This window comes from Callorhinchus milii, unplaced genomic scaffold (assembly GCF_018977255.1).
Source record: "Callorhinchus milii isolate IMCB2004 unplaced genomic scaffold, IMCB_Cmil_1.0 Scaffold15, whole genome shotgun sequence".
Classification (NCBI taxonomy): domain Eukaryota; kingdom Metazoa; phylum Chordata; class Chondrichthyes; order Chimaeriformes; family Callorhinchidae; genus Callorhinchus; species Callorhinchus milii.
In genome coordinates, this window is record NW_024704756.1 from 3,338,601 (window position 1) to 3,357,442 (window position 18,842).

General features: G+C 45.3%; 2 protein-coding genes across 3 annotated transcripts; one reads left to right on the forward strand and one right to left on the reverse strand.

Annotated features, from left to right (window-relative positions):
* Positions 1-156: 156 nt before the first annotated feature.
* On the reverse strand, positions 157-6,107 carry nsdhl (NAD(P) dependent steroid dehydrogenase-like). Its single transcript, XM_007891455.2, has 7 exons — positions 6,021-6,107; positions 5,028-5,186; positions 4,591-4,737; positions 4,377-4,505; positions 3,572-3,714; positions 3,114-3,216; positions 157-1,806 (listed from the first exon to the last, which is right to left on the reverse strand). The coding sequence occupies exons 1-7, from the start codon at positions 6,039-6,041 to the stop codon at positions 1,474-1,476; spliced, it is 1,035 nt and encodes a 344-aa protein (XP_007889646.1). The 5' UTR covers positions 6,042-6,107; the 3' UTR covers positions 157-1,473.
* A 3,438-nt stretch (positions 6,108-9,545) lies between these two features.
* LOC103177340 (centrin-2) lies at positions 9,546-18,288 on the forward strand. Of its 2 annotated transcripts, none has more exons than XM_042340873.1 (5): positions 9,546-9,603; positions 11,411-11,572; positions 12,932-13,060; positions 13,470-13,607; positions 17,037-18,288. In XM_042340873.1, exons 2-5 carry the CDS (start codon positions 11,438-11,440, stop codon positions 17,124-17,126), a joined length of 492 nt encoding a protein of 163 aa, XP_042196807.1. In that variant the 5' UTR covers positions 9,546-9,603; positions 11,411-11,437; the 3' UTR covers positions 17,127-18,288. The 2 variants fall into 2 exon arrangements, with proteins under 2 accessions (XP_042196807.1, XP_042196806.1); XM_042340872.1 differs by lacking the exon at positions 9,546-9,603 and adding an exon at positions 9,630-9,681.
* The last annotated feature ends 554 nt before the right edge of the window (positions 18,289-18,842 follow it).

Below are 18,842 nucleotides of genomic sequence, written 5' to 3' on the forward strand. Positions count from 1 at the left end.
AAAGACTTTCACTTTTGTATCTCTCCATCCCTCTATCCAACTCAGCATCCAGCAGTAAAAGGAAAGAGTTCTGACCCAATGCTCCACCCAGTGTCCAAGCTGAGGATTGTTTCGTAAAACTCAGAGATGGGTAAATAATCATAAACAAAAAATCAATGAATATTGAAAGTTTTATTATTATGTTCACTTCATGACAGTATTTGCTGCAAAACAAGCATTTAGGACAATAATAGCTTTGTGTTACATCCTACAAGGTCACATGAAAAATCAAAGCTTAGAGGAGGAAACTTTTGTTCCTAATACTCCCACTAGATATGGAAAAATAAGCATTGTTCCCACTCAGCAGTTTCCCTTCAACAAAGGATCACAGGCTTTAATATTGGACTTGGACTCTACTTCCTCCTGCACAAGCTGGCTCCAGTCATATATACAGTATAAGGGAGAAGGCAGCCACATCCCGGTGTGTTTAGTGCAGTTTGGCACTTTGCATTGGACTAGAAGCTAAGACACAACAGCCTTATCATGGGAAAGTTCCAATAATGGCTGTTTTTTCTGCTCTCAAATGCCTTCACAGCAGTACTTCATCAGTAAGGAATAACCAGAGAATTATCCCAGAAGAGCAACTGATCTTTAAACCATCAGTGGCTACAGGCTGTAGTATATAATGTACAGAAAACTGCACAACCACACAGCACCTTGAAAAGGAAAAAGAGTATCAACCCCTCTGGCCAGGAACATTTTGACAAGACATTGACAATTGTCTATTGGGACAATGAGTGGAATATCTTTTATCTTCACACCCTCATTTAAGACAGTGTGACCCTCTGGCTTTGGCTGTCAGTGCTATTAACCTTCAAGGCACAATTTTGCCTTTTTGCAAAGTTATAATTAGCCTGTTCCAACAGTGTTTTCAGCAGTGAAAGAAAAGAGGTTTGACCATATAGCTGAAACCCAGGGGAGCTAATTAATAAACGTGGGATTATTCTCACTTTTTTGGGGAAATTTTCCAAACCTTAGTGGTGTGAGATATAAATAGTAAAATTCCATATAGAAAATGCCAATCCATCTGCTTTCTAACTCCAGGAGGATGGTTCAAGGAAGCAAACTCTTTACGAGAAGACTTGACTCTTGTATGGGAACTTTACCTGAAAGTCAAATGTAAGCGAAAGAAAAATTGCATCAACTCAGCCTCCCAGCAGTGTGTCAGCATGTTTCTACTTTTGAATTACAACCTAAATATCTTCCCAAACCTAATACTGTACAAGTGCTGCTTTGCTTCGTATAAGGCTTTCCGGTTGTCTAAATTATTAGACTGTTTGTTTACAATGAACCTACAGGAAATGTTCTGCACTTTGCATTCCTCCCCCTCCCCACTTCCTGTCAGTGAAGTGCCCCAATCCTGAGATGTAACCCTCGATGTGAAGATTGAGAGTCCAGCAATCCAACACACACTGAACTCTCTTAATTATGTCGCTATCCTGATTGCCGAAGGTGTGTGAAACTTTGAACTGTGTTCTTGACCCCTTCGCTCAGACTGACCACAGGCTTGTACCCCAACTCCTTCTTTGCCCTCTCACAGCTATAATAATGGAATGTTCCAGCTAACGCCACTCGCATTGGGGTGAAAGTGGGTTTAATGGTCACAAATGGCTTTAGTATTAGCACCAGCAGTGAGAGCAAGAAAGCCAAATAATAAGCCAGCAGATAGGGTATATGGTACTTTGGGGCCTCGTAATTTAATCCAACCAACAGCTGAGATAGGAAGGTCCAAAAGGGAATGGGTTCGTCATTTGTAATGTGATAGGCCTAAGGAGGAAAGGAATTAAAAAAAAGTGAGTATTTTACAAATAATGAGGTTAGAATCTGAATCTAAAAGACATGACAGTGACAATTGTATTGATTTACAACCTGGAAGTTCATGTTAATATAAATCTTAAATGAACATTCAGCAAAAACTTTTGTGTGGACTAAACACCAGCAAGACTGGATGGGTTAAATGACTTGTTTCTGAGCTGTATCTTCTATGAATTGCTTCTATTGCAAATTTAAGACCAAATCTGTGTTTACACGGCAGCATTAGCATCAAATGACCAATGTTTCTGGCAGTGATTTGCTGGTAATCATGCAGTACAAACTGGGGCTCGAATGTCACACAAATCGTGTTGGAACCTTCCTGAGCAGTAATTTGCATTCATGCATTAAGTATAAACGTGGAGGGTGTCAATTGGGTTTGAAAAGAGGACAGGGTGGTCTAATAGGCACCCTCCATGCCAGGAATAGGAACTTTTAATGTTCAAATTTCCAATAATGTTAAAGAGATAATCAGGTTAACTGATAGTGGAATTAGCTCTTTGATACAATTTTTGTTTTTTTAACCGAATCAAAGTTATGTGGAGTGGCAAGTATAAATCAGGCTGTGCTTTCAGTACTATAAACAGTATTCTGTCTTTCAAGTTTGTACCAGCTATGCATCAGTGTACTTATACAATTACACAAACCATTCAATACCTTAGTTAAGGGGCACCCGGATCCAAAAGGACTTGCCTGATACAGGACAAGCATCAATTAACAATTAATAATAATAATAATAATCCTTGCAATTGATATAGCGCTTTTCACGTCGGGAGGACGTCCCAAAGCGCTTCACAGAATATACTGTAAAGTGAATTGACTGTATATTTGTGGGCGAACGCGGCAGCCAATTGCACACAGCAATGTCCCACAAACAGTCGTAGATTGAAAATGACCAATTTATTATTGTTTTTTGTTTTTGGAGGGATTATTATTAGGCTCTGTGTGGAGTAAGGAAACTTGCCCAAGGTTTCGCCCTCTGCCTGGAATTGAACTCAGGTCTCTCACTTGCAAAGCGAGTGCTCTAACCACTGAGCTACAGGACTCCACAAATAATATTAACTGACCTTTCTGTTAGCTCCTGGATGGTTTGGGTCAGGCTTGTGTGTGACTACTGTGCTACTGTTGTTTATTATGTGGAGAGTTACAACATGGATTGCTTTGCTCCAAATATGTATTGAGGCTGAGACAATAACATTTGAAAGAGAATTGGGTAAACATATTAAAAAAATCAAGAGCATTATTATTAATTAAATCATTACCTTTCCACAGATGGGGGAGTTAGGGTGTAGATTCTCTGCTGCCAGAATCAACCCGTGCACAACATTATCAACATAGGTGAAGTCTACCAGGTTCTTGCCGTCGCTGTAAAGTAAAAACACACTAGGTTAGAATCTACACCAGCAATATAGTCGTAATGTCAAACAGGCTTGAGGATTCAAGCCTCACACCAGCACGAGTTCAAAATTCAGGCTGATACACCATAGCAGTTCTGAGGGAGTCGTTCTTTCTGCAGCTGATTTGGCTTTGAGGAGACAACTGGTAAAACCAGGCAGGTCTACAGAAGTTGAAAGCAACTTTGACCAGTATGTGCGATATAGATGTGTCCTCAACTCTGAACCAAACTTTGCTGGTTGAATGCAGTGCTGTATAGTTGTCATCTAATGGGTGTCTATTAAGTGGGCAATGTGCATATATAGTACTGAGCAGCTATACCTACCCAATCATGAATTTCATCTTGCCACTTTTAGCAGCTTGTACAAGGACAGGCACCAAATGGGGATCTTGGGGTCCAAAAATGCCATGAGGACGAATTGCAACCGTCATGAAGTTCTCATCTGGATTATTAGCTCGAAGAACTTCCTGTAATAAAATAAGTACAATTTAAGACAGATGCTTTAAATAGATCTGGCCTGAGTGTTGATACCAAGCTGCCTGACCAAGGTATATTCAACACCAGCTGGATATTCAAGGTTACTGTAGTAATAACATCCTTGCATTTGGTGTAATAATAATAATAATCCTTGCATTTGATATAGCGCTTTTCACGTCGGGAGGACGTCCCAAAGCGCTTCACAGAACATACTGTAAAGTGAATTGACTGTATATTTGTGGGCGAACGCGGCAGCCAATTGCGCACAGCAATGTCCCACAAACAGTCGTAGATTGAAAATGACCAATTTATTATTGTTTTTTGTTTTGGAGGGATTATTATTAGGCTCTGTGTGGAGTAAGGAAACTTGCCCAAGGTTTCGCCCTCTGCCTGGAATTGAACTCCGGTCTCTCACTTGCAAAGCGAGTGCTCTAACCACTGAGCTACAGGAACTCCACACATTGTTGCCTTATCACATTGTTGAGATACCTCAAAGCGCTTCACAGAATATATTGTAAAGTGAATTGACTGCATTTTGTGGGCGAAAGCGCAGCAGCCAATTGTGCACAGCATTGTGTCACAAATATTATTATTTATAATTATACATGATTATCACTGTAAAGTGACAATGAGACCATGAAAATGCCCATACCTTCTCCTGCAAAATTTTGGTTTGTGAATAGTAATCAATGGGTTTTTCGGCATAAGGCAAGTCTTCAGAGCCATTTTTGAGGTCAGTCCCTTCGAATACTACACTAGCGCTGCTGGTCAGCACTAGTTTCTGGTACACAAGAAGAAAAACAGTGAGTTGAAGTTGGGAGAGAGAACAAAAACAAAGATTAAAATGGCACAACAGAGTTTCCTACCTGCACTCCAGCCTCTTTACAAGCTTCAATGATAGTTTTGGTCCCTGTGTAGTTCACCTTGTAAAAAAGTTCTCGGTTGTCACTGGAAGGTGCTGGAGAAGCACAGTGAAATACAACGCTCACATCCTGAAACGCTGGTAGCACATCCTAAATAAAAGGTGAAAGAGGTTTCTACTCTGAGGTAGTTGGGAAGGTAACCCTGTACATGTAGCACTTAAAAAGTAATCTGTAGTTAATCACCTTTTGGTTGATTATATTATATGAAATATTCGGAAAATGTTCCTCACGTATTACAAAATAAGGATATCCTTGTAAATGACCAGAGAAAACTCAATTTCTAACGTGTAGTACTGCATATCAATTCTACTTTATTTGACCAGGAATGCTAAATCTTTCAGTATGTACTGTTAGAGCTACAGTGAATATTTCACACTGACCTCTTTACTGCACAGGTCTGCAGTGAAGAACTGGACCCCTTGCTTGTCAAATGTTTTTCGGACATCCAAGATATTGACTGTGAATCCTTTCTCCAGCAACTTCTGTACTAGATGTTGGCCCAAAAACCCTGAACCTCCAATAACGGTGCATTTCTTGTGCTATGGGACAAAAAGAAAACAGTGAAACTTTTAGTCAGAATGAACTGCGCCCCTTCATTTCTGTCCTGAAACTGCTTATGACACCCGTCCGGAATGCATTGCCTGACAGGGCGGTGGAAGCCGATTCGGTAACAACTTTTAAGAGAGAAATAGATCATTATTTGGGGAGGACAAGTTTGCAGGGCTGTGGGGAGAGAGCGGGGGAGTGGGGTTGAATTGGGTAGCTCTCTTTGAAGAGCCGGCACAGACACGATGGGCCGAATGGCCTCCTTTTTGCGCTCTATTGATTCCACGATACTTGCTCCGCGGTGCAGTTCTGTGGGAAACGGTTGCTTTCCAATACCGCGTCATCCAGCGTCCGTTCGTCTTCACGCGTTGCTGGTGAGCACTCGACCGCTGGGAGGCACCACGGCCGTCCCGGATCACTATCCTAACACCAGATCAACCGTCGAGAATTTTGCTTCCAGTCGGGAAACACCTGATATTGTTTCATTCCGATCTATTTGTTCCCGGCGCCAGCACTACTCCGACCATGTTTATGAGTCGGGAGTGGAGGCTGCGCTGATTCACCTCAGGGCTCCCTCAGCCCCAGAGCCACTGCGGTGGTTTGCACTGACCCCTGTGCTGTCGCTCCCACAGATCAGAGGCCAGAGACCAAACCGCTGACCTCCCGAGCAGGACTGGCTGCTCGGATGGATGGACGGACGGACGGACGGCGCGGGAGCCACAGCAGCGCTGCTGAGCGCGTTAGGGACTTTGCAGGGAACGTGGCCGCGGAGGGTCTCGTCCCCGGGAACCCCGCGGCGAGAGATACACAGCCGTAAAGTCACTCACCGCCCGAGATCGCGTCGCCATCTCCGCGCGGTTCGCAGCGATCTGTGCGGTGTGTGTGTGTGTGTGTCTGTCCCCCCCCGTCACTGAGACCACAGTAGCCCCGCCCCCCGCGGCTTGTCGGCTGCTTCCAATTGGTGCACGGGGCAGCATGCGGTCCAGCATTGCCCCGGCAACGGCCGCAACGGCCAATCCGATCGCGAGCTGATCATGGGCTGGTGATGACGCGGGGGAAGCAGTGGCCAATCGCGACACGGTGATTCGTCGCTCCGCCTCCGCGCACGTGACCGCTCCGCGGCGCTTCATTCATAAATACGCACTTGGCGCGGGTAGGGGGGTGGGTTCGTTAACCGGCTCTGTTACTGCAGCAGCTGATCAGTGCTGCCTCAGTACTGCAACATCAGTGTAACAGAGCGGGAGGTGTTGTGTGGGGGGGGTTTACATGGGAGAACATGTACTTGGTGTTGTTTATGAATTAATTACCTGTTGTACCAAATGCCGTATCGAGAAGACGCGAAAAAGTGCTATTATCAAATGCAACGATTATTATTATTATTATTATTATTATTATTATTTACCAATCTATATATATATACGCGAAAAAATCACCGCATCGCCGGCAGCGCTCCCCGCGTGAAGGGCACCGTGCAAATGCAAGTTGTTGTTGTTGTGCATTGCAAGATGACTATATTCCTCTCACCCGAGCAATCTAGAAATTACTTTTTTTTATATCGTATAAATATAAAATATAATTAGATATTTTATAATTTTACTTTTTTCACCCACAACACAAACACACACACACACATATATATATATATGATCGATCCACTCTACAGTATATTCTGTGAAGCGCTCAAGAGACATCTCAACAATGTTATAAAGCGCAATATCAAATGCAAGGAGTATTCTTGTTATTTTTAATATTGTTTATAATAGTAATCCTTACATTTAGTATTGTGCCTTTCACACCGGGAGGACATCTCAAAGAATTTTACAGGATTTACTGTAAAGTGTAGTGACTGTGGCTTTTGTGGGTCACTATTGTCCAACCACGGTGAGCTAAGTTCTTTATTCACTTCATGGCTGCTTGTGGAACCTTTCTGTGGGCAAATTGACTACTGCATTTGTTTACAAATTCACCTGATACCCATTAAATGTTTTGAGACATTTGAATATTATAAGTGCTACACCAAATGCAAGAATTATTTATTATTATGTTATTCATTCAGCTATAATTACAGTATTGAGAACGGTCTATACTAGGTTGGACTATCAAGATTATAGTTTATTATACAATAAGGAAAGTAATAAATATCGAACTATTGTACTAGTAAAGCTATAATAATTTCGTATTTGATATAGCGCCTTATGTTGTCGAATTCTTCATAGGATATATGTGTAGTGATTGTGTATTTTGTGGGCGAATGTTAGATATACACTTACATACATTACTGGTAGTTTGGAAATATTACTGTAGCAATGTTCAGATTAATACTCTCTGCAATAAAATTATTCATGTACTGTTAATGTCATACTAATGTTAATAAGCATAGCAAACTGTAGCAATACTCGTAATTAAAGAGTTAGAGAATGGTGTGGAGAAAGTGGTATAATTTAGCTACAAGAATACTGCCAACATGTATTGTACATTGAATGATCTCTCATTCAAATCTCCAATTTGTAATTAGTATAAATTGGAGACTCAGTTCTGACTTTGCAGTTGAAAGTAGTGTCAGAAATTGACAGATTCCTAGATTTTGTCAATTTTCTCTGTGAGGGTGGGGTCTGTGACCCCAACACACCCACCCTCACCCGGCTCCACTGGCTCCCCATCTCTCAGGGATCAAGTTCAAAATTCTCGTCCTCACCTTCAAAGCCTCTATGGCCTTGCCCCCTTCTTCCTCTCCGAGTTGCCAACCCCCTTATTAACCTGTCCGCACCCTCTGCTCAGCAGGCTCCAGCTTGCTCCATGTTCCCCGCCCGTCCCGTCCCACCATCAGCAGTCGAGCCTTCAGCCTCTCCGTCCCACCTGTTGAACTCCATCCCACATTCCTTTCGCCTTGCGTCCTCCTTTGCCTCCTTCAAGGCACATCTCAAGACCCTCCACGTCGACTGTGCCTTCGGCCATCTTCCGAGCCTCCCTGATCCCGTCCCCCCCCCCCCCCCCCCATTCAGGTCCTGATCCCAGACTGTTTAGCGCCTTGGGATGTCCTCCCGACATGAGAGGCGTTTTACAAATGTAATTTTGTGTTGCATTGTACGTAAGTTTCAAAATGGATGGTGGGACCATGTTATATGGGGAGCAAGAAGGTCGCCAGGCGACTTTGTTAGAAATATAAAGTTAAGTCCTGTAGCTCAGTGGTTAGAGCACTCGCTTTGCAAGTGAGAGACCTGAGTTCAATTCCAGGCAGAGGGCGAAACCTTGGGCAAGTTTCCTTACTCCACACAGAGCCTAATAATAATCCCTCCAAAACCAAAAACAATAATAAATTGGTCATTTTCAATCTACGACTGTTTGTGGGACATTGCTGTGCGCAATTGGCTGCCGCATTCGCCCACAAATATACAGTCAATACACTTTACAGTATATTCTGTGAAGCGCTTTGGGACGTCCTCCCGACGTGAAAAGCGCTATATCAAATGCAAGGATTATTATTATTATTATTAATATTTTTAAAAACACAGTGCATGGAAAGGAGAAACGAGAAGGAAAATAGGAACGTCAGGACGAGCACAGGTATTTAATTCAGCAAAACTATATCAGGAAACCAGTTGAATGTAAGACACCTAAATCACCCTTAAACACCTAAATCACCCTTAAACACCTAAATCACCCCGGTTTATCAGTGCATATCAGGGAATCAAAGTTATTTTAACGTTTGAACGGTTTTATGATTGGGAAACGATGAGGAGAACGTCTCTGGGGGAAGAAGCGCAGAACCAGAGACTCCCCACAGAGCTGCCGACAGTCCCGGGGCTCAGGTTTATTCTGTAAGTTATGATGCGCCGTTCGCCCTCGGGGGGTTGTTACAGTGCCTCGGGACGTCCCCCCGACGTGAAAGGCGCTCTGTAAGTGGAATCTTGTTGTTGTTGTGGGTGTTGTTGCAGATCCCCAGTGGCACTGCGCACTCCGCAATGCACCGCATCGCACATTTATGTTTCACTCTCACACTAAAAGGTACTCACAAACGCACTGTCTCTGCGCCAACAACAACAACAACAACAACAACAACAAGAAGTTTCCATTTATAGAGCGCCTGTCAGGTCGGGAGGACGTCCCGAGGCGCTGTACGGCGGCGGCTCCGGGGCTGCGTTTAATTGTACGTATAATTTTGGGTGGAATTCAGCAAAGATCGGGAACCCGCGCGGAGGGGAAAAAAACACCGACTCTTTCACATTGATTCCTCTTTTAAGGAAACATCTGTCCCCCCGAATACCATGGGACGGGGGACGGGGGACGGGGGGGGGGCGGGGGGCCGGGGGGGGCGGGGGACCGGGGGGCGGGGGGGGCGGGGACCTGGGGGCGGGGCCGGGGGCGGGGCCGGAGTGACGGGCAGAGCCGCCGCGCGGGGACTTACACCGGGTATTTATTTATTTATTTATTTATTTGTCGGTTGATTGGCTGATCACATCGCAGTGAAGCCGAGCAATGGCTGCGGTGGTGAGTAGAGCTTTCTGCAGCCCTGGATGGGGGGAGAGGTGGAGGGAGGGATGGTGAGAGAGATGGAGGGAGAGGTGGTGAGAGAGAGATGGAGAGGTGGTGGGAGAGAGATGGAGGGAGAGGTGGAGGGGATGAAGGGAGAGCTGGAGGGAGAGGTGGTGGGAGAGATGGAGGGAGGGATGGTGAGAGAGATGGAGGGAGAGCTGGAGGGAGGGAGGGAGGGAGGGATGGTGAGAGAGATGGAGGGAGAGCTGGAGGGAGGGATGGAGGGAGAGATGGAGGGAGGGATGGAGGGAGAGATGGATGGAGGGATGGTGAGAGAGATGGAGGGAGAGATGGAGGGAGAGATGGAGGAGGAGATGGAGGGAGAGAGAGAGATGGAGGGAGAGATGGAGGGAGAGATGGATGGAGGGAGGGAGAGAAGGATGGAGGGAGGGAGGGAGGGAGGGAGAGATGGATGGAGGGAGGGAGGGAGGGAGGGAGGGATGGAGAGATGGAGGGAGGGAGGGAGGGAGAGATGGAGGGATGGAGGGAGGAGGAGGGAGGGATGGAGAGATGGAGGGAGGGAGAGATGGAGGAGGGAGGGAGGGAGGGAGGGAGGGAGGGAGGGAGGGAGGGATGGTGTGTGAGAAGAGGAAATAACAGAATCCAGAATAGGATGAATGGCATTTTGCGAACGTGTATTTACAACGCAATGATGGGGAGCGGATGGAGGAGATGAAAGAGGGATGAGATCATTCGGGGCGGATAAAGGTTATAGGGCAAAACATGGGAGGATGCAACCCAGTCATTATCAGCAGAGATCTGAGGAGATACACTGCAAGAGGGGGAGATGATGTGAAACCATAATATACAGAGAAATAGTGATTAAAAGCAATAACATGTCAGAAGAGGGGTTTGGGATGAGGATTAATAAATACACAGCTCGTGTTGGTGCGTTCGAAATAGTGAAAAAAATGTTTTATTGGGGATGACAATAACACAGGATATTGCATTAGTGATGGCACTGTTGCTACCAAATAATGTTGCATTGGTGGAAGATAATGTAGAATGCTGTAGGCGTAACAGTAAGTAATGGAGGAGAATGTATAGTATTGGTGAAGAATCATTAATGATGCAGTATCCAATGTCATTGTTTGAGGTGCACTTAAGCAGATTAACAAATTAAGGCATGTTGTGCCTGCGAGGAAAATATTCTTGTCCTTGTGGTTAATCACGGGTTATAAAAACTGTCTGGAGGCGATGTAGATGGAAACTCCTCTCATCGAACCCCACTTTGGGATTTTGAGCTCACAGTCGAGGCTGACACTCCAGTGAAGTTCTGGGGGATGTCGCCCCGAATCTTGGGAACTCCTTGCCTCAACGCCTCCGCCTTGCCCGCTCCTTGCCCAGCTTCAAATCACACCTGAAGACTTTCCTCTTCGACCGTGAATTTGGTCGTCCTCCCAACATGAAGGGCGCTATACAATTGTAATTTGTTGATGTTCCTGTTGGTCACCTCCCCTCTCTTTGCAGCTTGGTATCAAACCACCCTGAGACGCTACCCACATGAAGGGCGCTTTGTAAATTAAAGTTGTCGTTAGATCATATTCGGTATGGAACTGAATCTTATTTACTCTTGCCTCCACCTCATGAGAAGGTGCAGCAAATATTCCCAAACTGCTTTTTAAAAACTTTGATGGATGTTGCAAAATGCCGACAGAAATTAACCGTATTTCCATTGTTCTAGGCTTCCATCTACAGAAAGCCATCATCCATGTGTGCAACAGTACAGAGGAAGAAATCCGGACCAAAGCCAGACATTAATGAAGAACAAAAGCAAGAAATAAGAGAGGCCTTTGATCTGTTTGATGCAGATGGCACCGGAAATATTGATGTCAAAGAATTAAAGGTACAGGCTACTGATCATTTCAGAAGTCTTTACTCAAACCTACTTAAAAGATTTGAAAGTTCTGGTTGTTGTAACCAGAATAGTATGTCTGTAGTTAGCTATTAAAACTCTTTTGTTCCAATATTACTTTTGAATTCTGGCAATCAATAGTTTTTTTTTGCCTATGCAATAATAATCCTTGTATTTGATATAGTGCCTTATCATGTCATTGAAATGTCTCAAAGCACTTCACAGAATATATTGTAAAGTGGATTGACTGTTTTTTGTGGGCGAAACGCGACAGCCAATTGCGCACAGCAGTAACAACAACAACTTGGATTTATTTAGCTCCCTCCACGGCAGACGGCGTCTCAGAGCGCTTCACAGTAACGGATCCCGGGGCTGAGCCAGGGGGAGGGGGAGGAAAGTGACCAAAGGCGCGGTCGAAAAGAAAGGTCTTCAGCCGAGACCTGAAAATAGGAAGAGAAGGTGCGAGGCAAAGGGAGTGAGGAAGGGAGTTCCAGAGCCTCGGGGCGTAGTGACTGAAAGTACGGAGAACTCGGGGGACAAGGAGGAGACCAGACCCGTGGAGTGAAGGGAACAGGCACTGTTGTGAGGAGAGAGGAGGTCAGAGAGGTCGGGGAGTGCAGAGCAGTGGAGGGATTTGAAGACAAGGGTGAAGATCTTGAAGTCGATCATCTCTGGGATAGGCAGCCAGTGCAGTCTGGCCAGGACTGGGGTAATCGGGGAGAAGAGTTTGGTGTGGGTAAGAATGCAGGCGGCTGAGTTTTGGATGACCTGGATTTTGTGAATGGCAATAGAGGGGAGACCGGCGAGGAGGGCGTTTGAATAGTCCAGCCGAGAGGTGACAAAGGCATGGACCAGGGTTTCAGCAGCTTTTGGAGTGAGGTATTGGGAAAGGCAGGCGATGCGTCAGAGGTGGAAGAAAGCGGTGCTGGTGATGGACCGGATTTGGGGGAGGAAGGATAATTGGAGGTCGAACCTGATGCCTAGGTTGCATAAGTGTCCCAAAACAGTCTTGTAATAATACTAAGGTCATCCTTAACTAGACAGGTTCAGGGAAATTCCAGGCTTTCATAGAAGTTTTCAGATCCACTGTTGGTGAAACAAATGTTAGCAAGAAATCTATTCAAACATTATAATAATAACCATACAATATGAAAATGAACACATTATAGGTAGAGATACAAAATATAAACCCTTTACATGTTGTTGCTTTTTTACTCTAATTCTAGTGTCTCTTAATACTAACCATTCAGACCCCCAACCCCCCTCTCCACACCCCCATTAGCCAATCTTTCTGCAGTGGTCATTGACCGTAAACTAAACAATCAGTTTTCCATTTCGCTCTCTCTCCAGGTTGCAATGAGAGCTTTGGGATTTGAACCCAAGAAAGAAGAGATAAAGAAGATGATTGCAGAAATCGATAAGGAGGGCACTGGGAAGATTGGCTTCAATGACTTTATGGTTGCAATTACCCAAAAGATGGTAATTTTTTTTGCTGTCGTTAGCTCTGTGATTCATATAAAAGCATCTGTTGCCTAACAAACCTTCACTGCACTCAAAAGCGCATTTTGAGACCTTTCGATGTGAAACGGTGCTATGTAAGTATTATTTTTAAGGTGATGGGAAACCCTACATATGGCTCTTGACCCCTCTCTTTTATACAACCACAGAAGAGCCACAATTCCAGTGGAGCAGGAGAATTTACCCATCGCTGCACAACTTCCTATACCAAAGTGGCAGTCATATATGTTCTTTGTTATTAAAGAAGAAATAGCATCTTATCACACTGAAATAGCTCAAAAGCTCTGTAGCGTGACTGACAGAAGGCATTCTGATTAACTCTGCAAGTCAAAGCTCTGATGCTCATTACCCGTGTGTCTGTTTGTGCCAGGCTGAGAAAGATTCAAAGGAAGAAATTCTGAAAGCCTTTCGGTTGTTTGATGATGATGAAACTGGGAAAATCTCATTCAAAAACCTGAAGCGTGTGGCAAAGGAGCTCGGGGAAAACCTGACAGATGAAGAGCTGCAGGTTGGTTCTCTTTGCTGTGTTTCAGTGTTTTAAGTTTGACCCTTTTTATGGAATTACTTTTAGCTTCAGAAATCTCGCCACCAGGAGCTTATTTGCTGAAGCCACTGCTTGACAGAAACAAAGCTGATCTCAAACGGGATAGTAGTGGGGAAGTAGAAAAAACAAAAATAATTCCCATTCTGATCGCTATCCAGTTGATTATTTTGGTGACACTCTCAAGGCTCAAATCTGAATGATTGCTTGAGAGAGGTACCAGAGGGCGATCATGAATTAACCAATTTCGCAGTAGAAAGTAGTATAGTGCAATAAAACTCATATCAATATCGTAGCAGTCGTGACCATAACATTTAATATGACTTACGCGAAGTCCGAGTTGCAGGCAAACTCTATGAGGGTTTTACTATATATTTACAGCCCGAAAGAAGGCCGTAAAGTCATGTCACTCAGCTCAAAGCAGCCAAAATTGAAGGTCAATCTGGCTGAGATAAGTTAACTAAGCATAGATCGGTGATTAATTCTTTGATCAGCTACTTACTACATAAACTCATCGAGGTTTCAGAGACCTAGGTTTTATTTTATGATGTGAAGAGTTCCACCTAATATCTAATTGCTGCTAAGGTTGGTTTAACTGCGGTAGATAGTTAAAGATAGTTGAAGTGCCTGCCCTAATATAGGAGAATGTGGTTTCTTTGCAAAATTTCTTCTTTTACTATTAATAGAAAATTTATGCTTACTATTAATTTACCATTAACTTACGCAATTAACAGCATAAGCACAACCTAGCATCAATAATGGTTTTAGTTAGTTTATTGTCGACTGCACTAAATTAAGACTATGGAGATCATAAACCATTATTGTTGGATTCCACAGTTGTTCCAGCGTAATTGTTTGTGAAGATCGAACAAGTGAGACTTTAATAGCAGTAATGTTAACCATATGACAAGGTTACCAATATCTATGCTAATTCTTTTCAGGGAATCATGTCAGACTTCTCCTCCCTGCTCTCCTCGCTCAACCTCTCCCTCCACATCAACTCCGCCACTCACAGTCACGGCCACCCACTCGATTTGGTGATCACCCGGGGCCTCAGTGTCTCGGATGTCACCATTACCGACAAGGCCGACTCCGATCACCACTTCATCTCCTTCACCACCTCAACCCCCCTCCCCACCTCCACCAGACCGACCACCATCATCTTCTACCCCCACAATCCCTAACCGCTGCCTTGGAGTCCTCTGAACTCCTCTCCCTCTGGCCTTTAACCCTTACTGACCCCTCTTCTCCTCTCACCCTCCTCCACAACACCCTCTCCTCCACACTCGACACTCTTGCCCCCATCACCTCCCGTACTGTCTCCTACTCTCGTTCCTCCCCCTGGTTCACCATCCACCTCCGCTCACTGAAGAGCCAGTTGCGGGCCGCTGAACGCACCTGCCTCAAATCTGGCCTAACGGTCCACCGACAAATCTGGCTGGACCTCCTCAAAATCTACCGCTTCACTCTAGCCTCGGCCAAGTCGTCCTTCTTCTCCAGGATAATCCTGGAGGCGAAGAACATCCCCAGGCTTCTGCTCTCTACCACATCCCGACTCCTACCCATCCTCCCCTACACACTTTCGTACCCGTTTCCCCACCCTCTGTCACCAAACTCATCCTGTCCCTGAAACCCACCACCTGCTCCTTTGACCCCATCCCCACTCCACTCCTTATCTCTCAGCTCCACCTCCTTGCCCCACATATCACAGACATCATCAACCTGTCCCTCTCCTCTGGCTCTGTTCCCATTCCCTAAAAACTGCCACCATCACTCCCACCTTGAAAAAACCCTCCCTTGATGCGTCGCAGCTATCAAGCTACCGGCCCATCTCCAACCTCCCCTTCCTGTCCAAGGTCCTTGAAAGAGTTGTCGCCTCCCAGCTGCGCTCTTTCCTCTCCACCCATTCATTATTCGAACCCCTTCAGTCGGGTTTCCGTGCTGCCCATAGCACAGAAACTGCCCTGGTCAAGGTCACCAATGACATCTTGACCATCTGCGACCAGGGCTCCCTCTGCCTCCTCGTCCTCCTCGACCTATCGGCAGCATTCGATATGGTCGACCACGCTATCCTCCTCCACCGCTTGTCCTCCCACCTCAACCTTCAAGGCCCTGTCCTTGAGTGGTTTAGGTCGTACCTCTCCCACCGTCTTCATTTTGTTTCCACAAACGGCTTTTCCTCCAGCCCCCGCACTGTCCTTGGTCCCCTCCTCTTCACCCTCTATATGCTCCCCCTTTGGTGACATCATCCGCAGACATGGGGTTAACTTCCACATGTATGCGGATGACACCCAACTCTACCTTTCCTCCTCTACCCTCAACTCCACGACCACCGATGTCCTGACAGCTGCCTGTCCGACATCGAGTCCTGGACGAGAGACAACTTTCTTCAGCTCAACGTGCGTAAAACTGAGGCCCTCCTGATTGGCTCACGTCAGCGCCTCCGCACCTCAGGCGCTGACAGCATCAGCATCCAAGGCTGCACTCTCCACCTCTCAAAGCAATCAGGAACCTCGGCGTTCTGTTCGACCCTGAGCTGTCCTTTCTTCCTCATATCTGCGCCACAACTGGCACCGCCTTCCATCACCTCCGAAACATCGCCAGACTACGGCACTACCTCACCCCTCACGCTGCTGAAACTCTGGTCCACACCTTTATCACCTCAAGGCTGGACTATGGGAACTCTCTCCTCGCCGGCCTTCCCGGCACCTCCCTCCACACTGCAGGTCATTCAGAACTCTGCAGCTCGTGTACTGTCCCGCACCAGGCTTCTGACCACATCACTCCCACCCTCGCTCGCCTCCACTGGCTCCCCATCCCCCAGAGGATCGAATTCAAGATCCTCATCCTCACCTACAAGGCCATTCACGGCCTTGCTCCCTCCTACCTCTCCGACCTACTATTCCCCCTACTTACCTGCCCGTACCCTCCGTTCCTGTGGCTCCGGTCTGCTCCACATCCCCCGCCCCAACCGCCCTACCATCGGTGACCTCTCAGCCCCGAGGCTCTGGAACTCTATCCCCCAGTGCCTTCGCCGCTTCCTCCCTTTCCTCCTTCAAGGCCGGTCTCAAGACCTTTCTCTTTGACTGTGCCTTCAGCTCCCCTCTCAACTCTCCACCCGCTCCTCGCTCCCTTCCTTCCCTCCCCTCACCCTGACCATTTCCCCCCTCTTCGCTCCCTCCCATCCCTCCCCTCACCCTGACCATTTCCCCCCTGCTTGGGTCCTGACCCAACTGTCCAGCGCTTTGGGACGTCCTCCCGACGTGAAAGGCGCTCTATAAATGGAATCTTGTTGTTGTTGTTTCTGCAGACTTTCCCTGGAGAGTTCAGCTTCAATCACGGGGTCTTTATTTCCTCTGGTGACTTACATGATGTGTGCTTGCTGTCTTTGTACAGGAGATGATCGATGAAGCAGATCGCGATGGAGATGGTGAAGTGAACGAGCAAGAGTTCCTTCGAATCATGAAGAAGACAAGTTTGTATTAATGTGCTGTTTCATGCTTGTCAGGTTGTGTTTCACTGTTCTGCTCTGAGATGCCCTCAAACAGTGATGAACGGAGTAGTAATAACGTTGCATGAGAGAGGCTTGCCATGGGGCAGGAGGAATAGGAATGAATATCTCGAATCACTTACGTACATCCCACTCACAAGTGGGATGAATTCAATATTTAATGACTTACTCTTGAGGATTCTGTTCATAGAAGTGGGACGCAAAAGTGAGATTGGAAGAAAATGTAAATTTATTAGCAATTTGTTTTATTTGGAGCTTTTATAAACTTGGCACTTAGGTACGTATTCCCATTACATTTCCAGCTCCATAATTCATATATATATTTATTTCTGAATATCAGAATAAAAATTGGAACCAGATCAGGAAGGTGGAATTAAGCTGTAAAATACCTTGCTCCGAGGAGGCTAATTATGTCAAACGACCTGGATCTTACCAATGTTTTTTTTGATAAGAGTGAAAGGCACATCCTTTACAATTCAATTGGGAGCTATTGAGACTGAGACATTGAGCCTAACGGTAAGAGAAGAGAATAGTTTTCCAAAGAAACCCTGGAAAAATTAACCAGGCATTTCATTTTTCTTACATACCTTTTATAGGTGGAATCCCTAGGAGAGTGATTCCATTACTGAACTGAATTAGGTCTCAGCCTGTTCTAGTAAAATGTACTTTTATCAGTATGGGGCACCTGGGAGCATGTTGCTGCTCAGATACTAATTCATCCATTTCTTGTGTACTAAACTCACTCTCTTTCCTTCCAACGTTACTATAACTGGATTTTGAAAATGTCTTAAAAACACAAGTTGAATGCTATACATTTCTGGCTCCCCCTCCAAATCCCTTCAGCACCAACCCCTCTTAGGTGCCAAAGCAGTAATATTAAGCGCCTTGGGACATCCTTCTGAGCTGAACAGTGATGTATATATGTAAATTTGCATTGTGCTGCATGAATTGCTATCGGGGCAACCTAGATTTTCAAGTAGTTTATTTTTTCCCAGTGGGTAATCTTGTTTTGCTGATCTAGAACCCCAGAACCTCTCCTAATCTGAGGAGGCAGTACCTCATCCACTTAAAGTCAACAGGAGCAAAGCTTTATTACATAATAATAATCCTTGCATTTGATATAGCACCTTATCACACCTTCGAGACACTCAAGTGCGCTTCACAGAATATAAAGTGAATTGACTGTATATTTTGTGGGCAAAACGCAGCAGCCAATTACATAAATGTAACAAGGAATTGGAAGATATTTAGCACAGGTACATCCTGAAGCTTTGGTGTATCTGGGGCTGATGAGACAACCCTCTTAGTGTAGTTAATATAAGCCAATTAATAAGGGAATGGATCTTAAGTTTGAAGGCACTATTACTGTCTCTCCAGGGGTCAAACCATATGTTGATGAACAATAATTTTGATCCTGATGCTTCCATTAACAATCCCCATCACAATAGTTAGATAAAATCCCCAAACTGTTTCCTTTCAGCCAACACTAAACATTTGCTCTATTGGTAGTAAGTGAAAAAGTTAACCCAGATCAACACTTGACATAGCAGAACAAGAGGACTTAGGTCTAGAGTTGTAAAGGGCAATTTAGGTCAGATGCCACGTCTTGTTTCTTTACCTGAGGGCAATCAATGACTAACAGATTGCCAGGCAGAGTGGCAGAGGCCAGGACATGAGACTCATTTAAAAAG